The sequence below is a fragment of the Macrobrachium nipponense genome, chromosome 21 (assembly GCF_015104395.2).
Source record: "Macrobrachium nipponense isolate FS-2020 chromosome 21, ASM1510439v2, whole genome shotgun sequence".
In the NCBI taxonomy this organism is placed as follows: Eukaryota; Metazoa; Arthropoda; class Malacostraca; order Decapoda; family Palaemonidae; genus Macrobrachium; species Macrobrachium nipponense.
In genome coordinates, this window is record NC_087212.1 from 29,330,602 (window position 1) to 29,344,853 (window position 14,252).

Below are 14,252 nucleotides of genomic sequence, written 5' to 3' on the forward strand. Positions count from 1 at the left end.
AACGCTGTTAACTTGATGCTCAATGCCACTTACAGCGCCGTTAATGGCAATAAAAAAGACCCATAAGATTGAACTGCTGTAAGTTAGTGGCGCTGTATCGAGGACGCACTTTACTTCTTAGTGGAATTCAATTCTTTCGTCTTGTTGAACTACTCCCATCCTAAGGGGTGTCTCAATACAAGAAAGGCAGATACAATAATGAATTTTTAATAAATTTGTATTCTTCCAAGGTATACAAACCAAAACCCTTCATAACATGTTGTACCCATCTCATCCAACCACAAGTTACATCCCTTTGGCCTTTGGAAAGAATGGAATGTTGTGGATGAGAAAGCTCTTCTTTTTTCCCAATCACCATTTTTGAAGGCTCTGGTTTGTTTATTTATGTAGGAAATGCACAAATTGCCTCAAAAATTTATTTTAAGACTGCAGTCCCCCAATTATTACCATTCAGTCTTTTGATCACAGTATACATATGCATACCATATGCCAAGAACCTGTAAACTGTGACAGCTGAAGGTCCTTCCTTCATGAGAATTTGTTCCTATGGGGATACAAACTGATGCCTTTCAAGTAGAATAAAAAGTTGAATTATGCGGTAATTTACATATTTAAACTATTAAGTTTTAGATAAACCTGTTCCTAAGTGGTTGTAGATACCAAACACTTCAAGGTTTTGTCTGAAACTCTATTTTGTATAAAAATTTATTAAGTGAAACCTTTATAATAAAACAGAAAAATATCATTACTTCTATACATGAAACTAAAAAAACATTGCAAAATGCACATTCTGAACAATGATCACTCAGATGTAACTGTTCTTGCATACACTTAAATAAAATTGGCATTGGCATTACAAATCTTAAGCTATACAATCAGTCAAGCCTTTATGTTAACAGAATGTGTATTAAATACAGTATAATATCCAAGAATATTCTAGTCCAACTATTATAATACAACTACGTACATGGTATGCATAGACACCACGACAAACAGAAAAATAGACTTTATACAGGCCACCACACAACATTGATTCTAAAGGGACAACTGGAAATTGTGATAAATAAACCATCCTACTCCAACCAACTGTCACTGCCAGTGCCATTGACAAATGGTGGTGTTGCATGAATGATGCCTTTCAAGGACAAAATATAAAGTACTCCATAAAATACTTGACTGATTCATGTATTTACTTACTTACAACCGAGTTACAAATGAAAAAAAAATTCACAATAAATTTGTCATTTTTCAGTTCTTTGGATAATGGCCATGAACTTCAAAAGCTACATTTTTAGTACAATGATAAAATATAGTAATAAAATCATGTAGCTGAGAATATGAAAATCTGTATTTAAATTTCATTATAATAACCCTTGAATATCAACTGTGGCATTGCAACCAGTACAACAGTATTTTAAGTTATAACTAAGCATCTACATTGAAAATTTCTTGTAGATATTGGGATTATATATACATACATATAAGTGTAAAATGGAGAATGAAAACACATCTGAATATACAAGAAGTAACTTACCAAAGGTAGAGAAAGTAGACAAACAGTGAAGTAAATACAAGTTATAGTATATCCACTATACTGTTACTGAGTAATATACTCAAGGTACAAAGAGTGACAGGGAAGGGAAGATGCAACAGAAACTTCATTTCCTCTTGTTTCTAAGCTGCCGTCGTACAACACTGTGAGGACTATCTTCTCGCTTAAGATCAACCTGCAATAAAAACTACATTAATCAGTAGAAATAATTGCCAAACATTTTTAAATTTCCCCATACAAAAACTAGAGCCAGTCATTTTTACCAGTGAGGTTTATGTTGCTAGTCCTCTTACATAAAATTTTCGCCAAAGTGTGTTGTGCCTAACCTACCATTTCCATACACTGCTACAGCCTACCATAGCACTGCAACTAATAAAACAGACAACCAAGGTCCTTTTTCTGTCCTAGGTGCCTAATATAAAGGGGAACGCAGGAACAAATCTTGGATTTGACCCTATACAGCAATGAACCTATGTACTTCAAAGAAAAATTAAAAAAAGTTACTAGTAGAGAATTCCAAAGCTTGGCAATACGTTATGACAAATAATCCCTGGACTAAATTGGTCTTGTTACTTACTTTTAAGGGTTCCTTCAACCTGTAAAAAGCTACTGAATTAGTTTGGTTAAACCATTTTGTAACCTTTGGGCTCCAGGCTTGAAAAAGTCAAAATTTTGTGAATTACCATAGTACAGCTGATGACTGTTGAGCTTGCAACTGTTAAGAAAGAATGCCTTTTCCTGAAGATATTATGAATGAATTTGAAAATTAAATTGCATCTAAATACAGGACTAATTCTTTAATTCACAGGCCTTACAAAAAGAGTTCATTCCCAAAGAAAGTGGCAAATACAATTACTACACATCCATATGAGTTTTTTTTTGTTTATTTTCCATACAGATGAATATTCAACTAAAATATTTTAGTTCCAATTTAACATCCTGTAGCAGACACTAAGTAAATTTTTTATACCAGAGTATACAATAGAAAAACAATTTAAAAATCATGAGTGCAAGTCTATTATTCTAGTGCTGCTATTTTGGGAAATCTGCATGCCCTGAGCTAGCAGGCAGCCCCCTTGGATTACCAGTTAGTAACACGGTAATTTTTACTTCAGAAGACTAGTAAGCAATTGGCCAGGCACTCATCAGCAACATGAGATGCACGAACATAGTATAACCTTGGAATAGTCATGCCTTCAATTTGCCAGAAACACAAGAGAAAAATATACATAATTTTTCTCCCCAAAGATGAAAATGAACCGCTGCAGCAGCTGTCAGTCCCAGTATACCTGATGTATGAATGGGAGCTTTATGAATAGTACTTTCTTTAGTCAAAACAAAAGTTTTCAGCATTACATCAATATAAGACAGATATCACCTGATGGAGTCAAAAGGATATTATATTCTTTGAGTTTGAAGATGCAGAGCATGTTGAAGATAAGAACTCTATGCTGAAAATAAGTCATGGCTCCACAAAAAGGTGATCATCCTCTGAAGAAAGGACAAGCTGGAATAGCAAACAGATACCCAAGGAGTTGTGTCTTGCTTATGAAGTATATAGCAAAGTCAAATTGAAGACTAGCCAAAAATCAGAGCTCTCACAGACACATTTGAAAGATGCCAAGTCTAACATATAGAAATTCTAGGGAGGCTCATAAGAAGGGCCTTGACAAGATGTATAACGTGGCTGAATTCCAAATATGGGATTTCACTGATGACCTAAGAATAGTAAACTGGTATTAGTAATGAAGCAGTTAACAAATGGCACAATCATTCCAATAATCTACACCGTAATGCAAGAAGATCCAGGAAAGAACACAAAAATTAAGGTTTGAAGGCTGGAGGCAAGACAGGTTAGTACATTGTTGCAAAATTCCCTTGTAATTGAACAAATACACACAAAAAGCATCCAAGCCCTTCGACATCCAAGTGGTATGAAAACTGGCTTCTGATAATTCAGCAGGAAGACCTATTTGCCCCCCACCCCACCCATACCAACTCAAATTGGTAATAAGGTTATATCCTTCAGAAATACAAACAATTCTGTCATATACTGTAGAAATAAAAAGAAGTCTGTTAAGCTGGGAATAGAATGGAGACAGCCCATTATTTTCACCAAGCAAAAAATTTGAACTGGTTCCACTGAGGGAAAATACTATCAGTAGGTCGGCCACAAGTATGTCTCTAATAACAAATTTAAATTTCATCCAATGGTCAACATGCAGTAGCAATACCACAACACTGACCTCTCTAAAAAGGCTGGATAACTTTCATGTGTTAAGATGAAGGGATTCCACACGAATGTGAAAACTCGAAGTTAGCAAGTGCCTTGGAACTGATGACAACTAAGTCCATATCTGTGAACCTCTGTTGCTAGAGCCAAAATGAGTCCTGTGGGAGTTTTCATGGAGGATCAATTCAGAGGGTAGGAAAGCATAGGTATGCCAGATCCAGCAGCCTCAACCTACACAGCAGGAACATGGCACTGAGTTAAGTTGAAACAGGTCAACCAACAGTGTCCCTCATTTGTTAAAGGACCCTGAAAAGTCCAGATAAAGCAACCTCTCCAATGGAAGGATATGAGTTCCTGTTACAGGCATCCGCAACCATGAATTTTGGCTCAACAAAGATTGTGCTCCTGTCTTAGCAAAGATCTCCAATACTAGGTGACAGACAAAATGAGTGCCCCTTTGATTCTCAAAGTATGAGCCTGTGAGCCATCATCCCAATTCAATTCACTAACAAGGATGTCAAATGTTTGGAGGTTGATGATGAAAGGATATAATTTGAAGATGCTGATATTCTGCTATTCAACTAATGACAAATTACTTGACTAAAAGCTCCCCTCCCTCCAACCAGTGCATCAGTGATCATCAGTATTTCCTGATCAGGAGCAAGAGGAACCTTACAGTGTATCTCCATTCTACTCCTGCTACTGAAGATCTTTCAGAACCTTATGTGACAGGCACCTGAAATTTTCTAACATGCACATGGCCTTCCAGCTATATGCAAGCTGCAGCAGCAGAAAACAAGTCCTGAAATGGCTGTGAGGAACCAATATCCCCTGTGAGAGCAAGTGTCTGAGCCATCTACCAGGTCTTCACTGTTCTGCAGGGACCACTACTGAAAATCTTCAGGGTTGTCATTAGTGGCACAGCCTGTTCTTGGACCGGCACATCTATTCCTACAGTGTTAATCCACATCCTCAGATACATAGATTGAGGGGAAGGGGACAAACAGGTCTCCTCCAAGTTGACCTGCAACCCCAAGACTCAAGATAAAACCAGATGATGAGAGATCCTCTTTTGGCATTGCCATGACCGGCCAGTCATCAATATAGTAACACAAGCAAATGCCTAGACAGTGTAACAGGCCACACAAGTGGAAATAACTCCTGCAAAATGGGAGTATGGGAATGTGAAAATGTGTTCTTTAGGCTATATGAGGTGAGAATATTCCCCTTCCAAATTTGTCTCAATAAATTAACTGCTTCCATCAAGGAAGTCAGTAAAAAAGAAACTTGTTCAGTTGGCTGCTGTCAATGATTGGGTACCAAACTTCAAAGCCTTCAGCCCAAAGAGGTGGCAGGTGAAATTTCTTTGATGGTTCTTCTTGATCATGGTGGAGACATTCTTATTCGGTCCATGGAATTTCTTGCTAATGAGCTAGTAAACCCAATGGGAACTGGCTAGGCCATAACAGTGGGGGCCTGACTCTAGGAATGGAAGGATCATGACTTGGTACTTAGAGCTGGTATGGAGTCTAAATCTCCTGAAAAGGAACGTATCATATGTGGAAGGGAAACTTTATTTGTTATGCTCCAACCCAGCCAGAGACTTCAGCTAAAAATGGCTGTTCCTCCAGAATAAAAGGGCATCCTAGGATTCATACACTGAGATGGCATCTGTAGTTGTAAAACGAATTAAGAACACTGCTGACACAGGTGAACAAGGATGAGGGTGCTGGCTGCTGTAGTGATAAAGTCTGAAGGGAGACTTGCACTGTGGGACAGGCTTAGGGGACACCGTTAAAACTGAAAATGGTAGCTCCATTGCTGTAGAACTCAATTTCGTACATAACTCTTAGATTTCAGTACAAGATATGGGTTGAATACAGTGGAACCTCAGTTTTCATATACAATCCCAAAAATATATAAAAAACATTTTGTAGGGAATAAACAGTTTTACATACAGAAAACAATGAGAAATAAATATAAATGGCTAATGAAATGAATAAATGAACACTTAACATCACTCTTACCTTTATAGAAAACACTTGTTAGCATATAGAAGACGGAGAGGAGAGAGGTTACTGTTTGGGAGGGGAATCTCCCTGCAGAAGGACTTCAGGTATCAAGGACCTATCATTCTGAGGTTACCTCTCTTTGTTTTTTACTGGCACTATCTGAGGTAACTTTCCCACTTTGTTTTTTACTGGCACTAGGACCAGCTTGAGAGTTATTGGACCCCTGTAGCACAACAAAATTGTCCACACACATTTGTTTCTGGCATTTCTTTAAAATTTGCCTAAAATTAAACACACCATTACTATTAAACATGTTGGAGACATGGATTACAACTTCTTTGTTGCGATGATAATTCTCCACACAACTTCTTACATCATTCCACTTTGTAAACATGTCCTTAATCCTTGAATTAGGCACATAATATATGCCCATTCATTTTCTGAATTTTTCAAACCAGCCTCTGCTGGCCTTAAATTCACTAACAGCAGCGCTTGTTGTATGCATTTTCTCACTGACATCAGCATGCAACTTCCTCCAACACTTTGCTGTTTGTTTGTATGGTGTTTTTACATTGCATGGAACTAGTGGTTATTCAGCAACTATCTGAGGCGCTTCCAACACTTTGCGACAAGTTCTTTCTTGTATTCTATTGTGTTTCTCACCTTTTTTACACAAGGGGGCACTTCAAACTTTCTTTGGCCCGATGATACAGAATGGGTTATGAAAGAAGCTAGGATGCTTTGTTTGCACGCTCTATATGGGGCCCAGTCACGTGCTGGACCCCGGACAGTTTTCAAGTGTACAAAAAACGAGGAAACGTACGATAACCAAGACAAAATTTCGTAGAAAAAAAATCTACAAAAATTGAAACTTTCAAAAACAGAGGTTTGACTGTAATTGGAAATCCCTTCCTCTCTTTTTCAACATCAAATCAGTGAGCTAGAACAAAGTGAAGTAGGTAAGAAATTGGGGGATATGTGTTGTTGCAACTGTCGGTCATTCAATTCTAAGTACAAGTACAAAATATAAAATAGATGGTAAAAATAACTAATTATTAAAATGTAACTATTCTCCACCTTACGTGGATGACCAGCCAAAGTGGCAGGAACAGGAAGATCTCAAAGACTCACTCTGGAAAACAAAGAACTTTTCTCACACGATAAGAAGACATAAATCTTCCCATGGCCAGGTTGTGTCACGTCCACTGCCCGGGCCAGATGAACGTTGGCCATGGTCCCTACTCCTCAATCTTGAATGTGAGCAATGGCTGTGGTCCCAACTCCCCGATCCTGAATGTGAACGTCAGCTTTTCTGCACGTCTGACTGTTCTGGAGACGAATCACAACCATGCCTACCCCAGCTCCTTTGGTCGTGACTCACTGAAGAGGATGCATACCAGAACACCCCCCCGCCCCCCTGATTAGTTAAAACCAACGAATATAAAAATGCTTAACACCTCCTAAAGGCAGTTCCCGGATTACAACGGGGGTTTCCGTTCTTGAGGTGCGTCATAAGCCAGAAAATCAGAAAAAATCCTAGAAAACCTTACTTTTAATGTTTTGGGGGTATTAAAAACTATATAATCTGCATTTATCATAAAAAAACATTCAAATATTGATTATTTTGCATTTTTGGAGTCTTCCATCAGATCGGCTCCGTAAGTGCCGTAAACCTATAGCGTCATAACCTCGGAACGTCGTAAGCCGGGGGACTGCCTTTATTTTGTTAATTACAACTCGAGAAAACCCACTAAAAATTCTTATACCTGGTTTTTTTAATAGTTCTCACAAAAAGTGCATTCTATGATGAAATACTGCGAATAGGCGAATTTTCCGTGAATAATGGGGGAAATGTTCCAGAGAAATCTGTGAATGCATGAGTCCAGGAATCCGGAGAATGTGAATGGTGGGGCGGTCAACTGTACTGGGGTGAACGCTACCTGTATTGACAGTCTGACGGACAACTACTAATACCATTCCTGTAGGCCTAGAAACATCACGGACATTGGCCACTGCACAGTCATTATCAGAAGAATCTGTAACCCGGGATCTCTTCACTGGAGTATCAACATCCTTCCTGCAAACGTAGTGGTTCGACTTAAACCACTGCTGATTCCGGAACACGCCTCTTGACTGGCATGTGACTGTCTTGGCTTGAAGAAAAAATAGTCCTTTTTTTGGCACTAGGATCAGACACAAAGTCCCTGATTCTCCAACGCTTGACTGGAGGCCGTACAGGGGAAATGGAAGGCTGTGACACTGACAATGACGAAGAGGAAAAGGAATAAGAAGATGCAAATGAGACACTTCTCTTCAATCACAGAATCCTGTCTTTCCAACACTGCCTTGACTAGGAAATCTGCAGATGGGAGTAAGTGATAACATCTTTGTAGCGGCAGGCTGCAACGTCACTAACGCAGGGAAAGCTGATGGTGACGTCATGGAGAGATCTGGCTGTGACGTCACAACAGCGTGGGGAAGAGGTTGGTACTACTGTCGGCAGAAAAAGGGGTGACCCAAAATGATGTGCATTCTGTTGGATGTCGCAGCATGAGACCCTATATAGTGGAGACCCAGGGGAGATGGACCAGCCATTGTAGATGGTACTGGGTAGCAGGAAGCCATGCAGTGGGACAAATGGCCATCCAAGGTTGGTACTCCTGAGAGGCCTAGCAATGCCCATACTCTCACCATCTTCTGCGCATCAGAGGCTGGAAAGTGAGACAAAGATGGCGATGCCCCCTCCCTCCCCGAAGGAAAACGCGAGGCAAAATTAGACACTCTCAAAACCACACCTGACACCTCCCTTGACAAATCACTAGAACAGGAGGGGGTATGGGAAAAATCTAGTACAGATGGCAAAACAACTGGAATAGGCCTCTCAAAGGAAGGGGCAGCCTCAAGAGGAGGCTGAACAAAAGATGAAAGAGACGAAGGACCAACCAAAAAGGATGGCGTCTTCATCTTCCTCTTGAGCTGACTGTTCTCGGATAACCTCTTCCATTGATCCACCGACCAAGAACGCCATTCTGAACATGGCTTAGTTACACTACATACATTTGTTCTGCACCTACTACACGTTAAATGAGGATCCGTATTTATGGAGGCTAGGAAGCATGAACAAGGGAAACCATCTACAACAGGGCATAACCTTTGAGGTTTCCTGGATTTAGTAGAGCTAGCAGAAGGGTTAAGGGAATCTATAACTCAACTCTTCGTCACAATCACACAAAACAGAAGAAAACAAAGGTAAAAAAAAGAACCAGCTTTAAGGAGGAGAGAGAATAATATGTCCTCACTCAAAGGCAGTAAGAAGAAAACAGTGACGCCATGAGGCCCAGCTTGGATCGGTGGCTGTTCCACCTAACTCATGATAGAGGACAGATGCCACCAGTTCCTTGCATATACAATTCTACTGAATTATTTACCGCTTGCAGCTGGCACTAGATTGATTCATTATGAAATTTGGGTCTTGAGGACCAAGCGCTGGAACCCATCGGGATTATTCAGCGTTCAGCTATCCTAGTGTTAAGACCCCAGGTTTGTTCTGTATGAAAACTGGAATTTGCTACATAAGGCCAGTTTCTCAAACAAATTTAAAAGCACTAACACAGTTTAAACTTACATTCTCTACAAGAACCTTGCAGATGAGCCTGGAAAGGAAACTGGTTTCTCAGATTCCTAAAAAGAGACTTGATCACTAAAAGCCTTACAGATAACATCCATCCACAGACACTCATTTCTCTCACTGATCTTGGCATTAGGCTTAGGCATTGTGAACACAAAAGCCTCATCCAAAGAAACTCTAATCTTGACCACAGCAGGAGATGCGATAGAGGAAGCATCTCCTGAGGTCTTGGACATACGATGCTTGTAAGCCCTCCTCTGGGAATACAGAAACTGAAGAATGGACATTTCACATACATTGGGCAACCCTTCAGTGAAAAATACTGTTCCCCTCTACATGGCCACTTCAAATGCTGATCCATTAATCCTTAAGGGATGGGCTAAATATATACTGAGTACACCCCCAGAGTGGGCAAACTTGAAGGTGTTGGCAAATTGAAGAAAAAAAACTCTAAAAATTTTTCTCTACTTTTCGTGAGAAGTTGTAATCAAATATTTACAACCCTGTGCAGGGCCTCTTTTCGAATACATTCATAAATTTTACCCAGTTATACATGTTTTTCCTAATAATTTATTTTATTTTATTGTAAAATAACAAATCTTTAACCCTTAAATGCCGAGCCGGTATTTCCCAAGGTGCCTCCCGTATGCCGGCGGCGTTCGCGAGTGAGTGCCGAAGCGGAAAAAGTTTTTTAAAAAATCATAGCATGCTTAATTTTCAAGATTAAGAGTTCATTTTTGGCTCCTTTTTTTTTGTCATTGCCTCAGGTTTAGTATCAGAAATGAAAAAAATATCATTATCATATATAAATATTGGAATATATGACAGAGCTAAAAAAAATTTCATATATATAATTGTATACAAATCGCGCTGTGAGCAAAACGGTTAAAGCTAATGAGTTAATTATTTTTTCGTTGTATTGTACACTAAATTGCAATGATTTTGGTATATAACAAATTGTAAAACTATCAAAGCAACACAGAGAAAATTTTCAAAAATTCACCATAAATCTATATAGTGTGCTAGAGACTTCCCATTTGTTGCAAAATGAAGGCAATTGATTGAATATTACTAGACTGTAAGTGTTGTAGCTTACATTTGCAGTTTTCGACCATTTCGGTCGATTTAAAGTTGACCGAAGGTTGAAATTTTTCTATATATAGTTATTTATATGAAAATATTTCAAAACTGATAAAAGCTACAACCATGGGATGTTTTTCGTTGTATTCTACATGAAATTGTGCACATTTTCATATATAAAACTTTATGTTACGGCTAATTTAAAATGGTGCAAACATTACGACAATCGGACGAAAAAATTTATGATTTTTTTCGGAAGAGTTATCGTGCGGACGTAAGGAAAATGTTTTTTTCATAAATTCACCTTAAATCGAAATATTGTGCAAGAGACTTCAAATTTGTTGCAAAATAAAGGTAAATGATTGAATATTACTAGAATGTAATAGTTTTTAGCTTAAAATTGCATTTTTTTACCATCTCGGTCGAGTCAAAGTTGACCGAAGGTTGAAATTTTGGCACTTATCGTTATTTATATAAAAATATTTCAAAACTGATAAAAGCTACAACCATGGGTTGTTTTTTGTTGTATTCTAGATGAAATTGCACACATTTTCATATATAAAACTTTATGTAATGGCTAATTTAAAATGGTGCAAACATTATGACAACTGGACAAAAAAATGTATGATTTTTTTTCGGAAGAGTTACCGCGAGGACGTAAGGAAAAATTTTTTTTTTTAATAAATTCAAAATAAATCGAAATGTTGTGTTAGAGACTTCCAATTTGTTGCAAAATAAAGGTAAATGATTGAATATTGCTAGAATGTAAGAATTTTAGCTTACAATGGCGGTTTTCAACCATTTCGGTCGAGTCAAAGTTAACCGAAGGTTGATATTTTGGCACATCGTTATTTATATGAAAATATTTCAAAACTGATAAAAGCTACAATCATGGGTTGTTTTCTGTTGTATTCTACATGAAATTGCGCTTTATTTAACGGCTAATATAAAACTGTGCAAACATTACAACAATCGGACGAAAAAATTTATGATTTTTTCGGCAGTTACCGCGCGGACGTAGGAAAGTTTTTTTTTCTAAAATTCACAATAAATTGAAATATTGTGCTAAAGACTTCCAATTTGTTGCAAAATGAAGGTAAATGATTGAGTATTACTAGAATGTAAGAGTTTTAGCTTACAATTAGGGTTTTCACCATTTCAGTCGAGTCAAAGTTGACCGAAGGTTGAAATTTTGGCACTTATCGTTATTTATATGAAAATATTTCAAAACTGATAAAAGCTACAACCATGGGTTGTATTTTGTTGTATTCTAAATGAAATTGTGCACATTTCCATATGTAAAACTTTATGTAACGGCTAATACAAAACTGTGCAAACATTACGACAATCGGACGAAAAAATTTATGATTTTTTCGGAAAAGTTACAGGCGGAGGTAAGGAGTTTTTTTTTTCCATAAATTCACCATAAATCAAAATATTGTGATAGAGACTTCTAATTTATTGCAAAATAAAGGTAAATGATTGAATATTACTAGAATGTAATAGTTTTAGCTTACAATTGCATTTTTTGACCGTCTCGGTCAAGTCAAAGTTGACCAAAGGCTGAAAATTTGGCACATCGTTATTTATATGAAAATATTTCAAAACTGATAAAAGCTACAACCATGAGTTGTTTTTTGTTGTATTCTACATGAAATTGCACACATTTTCATATGTAAAACTCTATGTAACGGCTAACATAAAATGGTGCAAAAATTATGTCAGTGACGAAATAATTTCTGAGATGTGTCGCTGATGCTTTTTAGTGCAAGAAGAAAGAAATTCGCGCTTGCGCGCCTGGGTAACGATTGTAAATAAAACAACAGCTTGATCTGTGAACTCCCAGCATCCCCCAAGGCGCCGTGATTCAAAAGTTTTCGCCTGGTAGGCCTATAACTATTTTTCCGCAAATTTAAAAAAAAAATTTTTTCGTTGATGTTTCGTACGTCGGTTCGGCAACCAACAGACAATTTTCGTCGACGTTTAATACGTCCAATCGGCGTTAAAGGGTTAATCAATTTGTATTTTTCATAGCTAACAAACTGAGGTCTTAACAATATGATAAACCTTGCGCCAGCTGAAACCGGTTACAAACGATCAAATACTGTAAGAGCAAGGAATCTGTTATCTGGCATCCGAGACAAAGCTGAGGTGGAAGCGAGTCAGAGACCACACTTGGCCCTAGTGACGCATTAGTCTTTTTTCCAACCAAGGATGAAACATAAGAGAGGTGGCTATAGGTAGGCAGTCAATGTTAAGACCTCATGTTTGTTAGCTATGAAAAATACAAATTACAGGGCTCCCCACTTTTAAGCAGTACATATTAGGTTCCAGAACCTGCCGAGGAAATGCAAAAATCCCCTCTGACAGTCCTTATAACTGCCATATACGAAATACCCCATAATCTAAAAGGCTTATAACTGTGTATTTTAAGATTTTAAGATTTCACTGCTTAATTTGATATTTCAAACAAAAACATACCTTAAATAATCATACTAAAACAATTTAAAATCATTTAAAATAAAAACTATCATCCCAAAGCATCTTAAAAAATCTTACATTAGTACCTTATTACAACTGTTACTCTTAAGTATATACACCCCCTAAAATGTTTATAACAATGATTTACTCATTTTAAAATATTGACATAAAAAGAGTGTCTCCTTCCTCCTGCTCCGGCAACAGTGACCAATGACATGCAGAAGAAGGCTTGGCAGCATTGTCCTCCTATAGCAACAACACTGATGAAGTTTCCCTAGGAACCTAGCATTCTTGACATTATTGGTTCGAACTGCATACAGGCTCGTGTAAAGAACCACATAAACCATCGCTGAAATGACCACGTACGTGTACATCAGGCGAAACACGTACGTGCTCACAGGAGGAATCACCTACGTGGCCGCGTGATGAGTCGAGTACACGTCCGTGAGACGCCAACCGAGCATGGTCCCGAGACAACGAACGGCGCCGGAGAGAGCTACTTGAAGGCGATTGACTCTTAGGATCAAGGGCTCTTCCAGGAGAACGAGGAACACATCCGCGGGCCAGGGAAACTGTCTCTGCAACTTTCAACCTTTTAATCAGTGCCTTATCGTCCTTACGCCGATGAACTGGAACCGGAACAGATGAAGAGGGAGTACCTCCAAAATCATCAGCATGTACGTGCAAGGATGAAAAGTCCTTGTACGGAAAGTGAAGACTCAACTCTCATACTGTCACAAACGTCCATGAGGAGAGACATGGCCGTGAAGAGAAGATAACGATGCATCACTAGCACGCACAGGAGACACACGGCTATGTAACGAAGACGAGGATGCCTCCCTTTCACAAGCTTCACTGTCAACCTCACGAACGAGAACCTGGGATGGAGAAGCACGACCCTGTGGGGCAGCTGGCGAAGCACACCTCTCTCTTGCACGAACACGGACGTGCATGGGGGAGACCCAGTTGTGAGAGGCAGAAGGCGATGCACTCCCTCCACTCGCAGAAGACGAAACCACAAAGTCCTTGATCCTCCGTCTGACACAAGAATGAGGCAGTGATGGAGAAGCAGCAGGAGAAAGAGATAAACCTCCTTCCCTACGAGATCTCTTAGAAGCAGGAGGTGGAGAAGAGACCTTACGTTTATGATCCGTCTTCTTTGCAGTGAAGACAAAACTAAAAAGATGCTAATCCTGGAAGAGTAGATAGAATATGTCTACACAAAACAGAGCTGCATGGAAAAATGACAGCTTGTGGGATGGCATA

The 14,252-nt window shown here is 38.6% G+C and overlaps 1 protein-coding gene across 1 annotated transcript in view; it reads right to left on the minus strand.

Moving 5' to 3' along the window:
• Positions 1–691: 691 nt before the first annotated feature.
• LOC135197440 (kinesin-like protein KIF20B) overlaps positions 692–14,252 on the minus strand; it is a 329,336-nt gene continuing 315,775 nt past the window's right edge. Inside the window, 1 exon segment of the mRNA XM_064224510.1 lies at positions 692–1,727. Coding sequence (XP_064080580.1) covers positions 1,659–1,727 — 69 coding nt within the window. The 3' untranslated portion in view covers positions 692–1,658.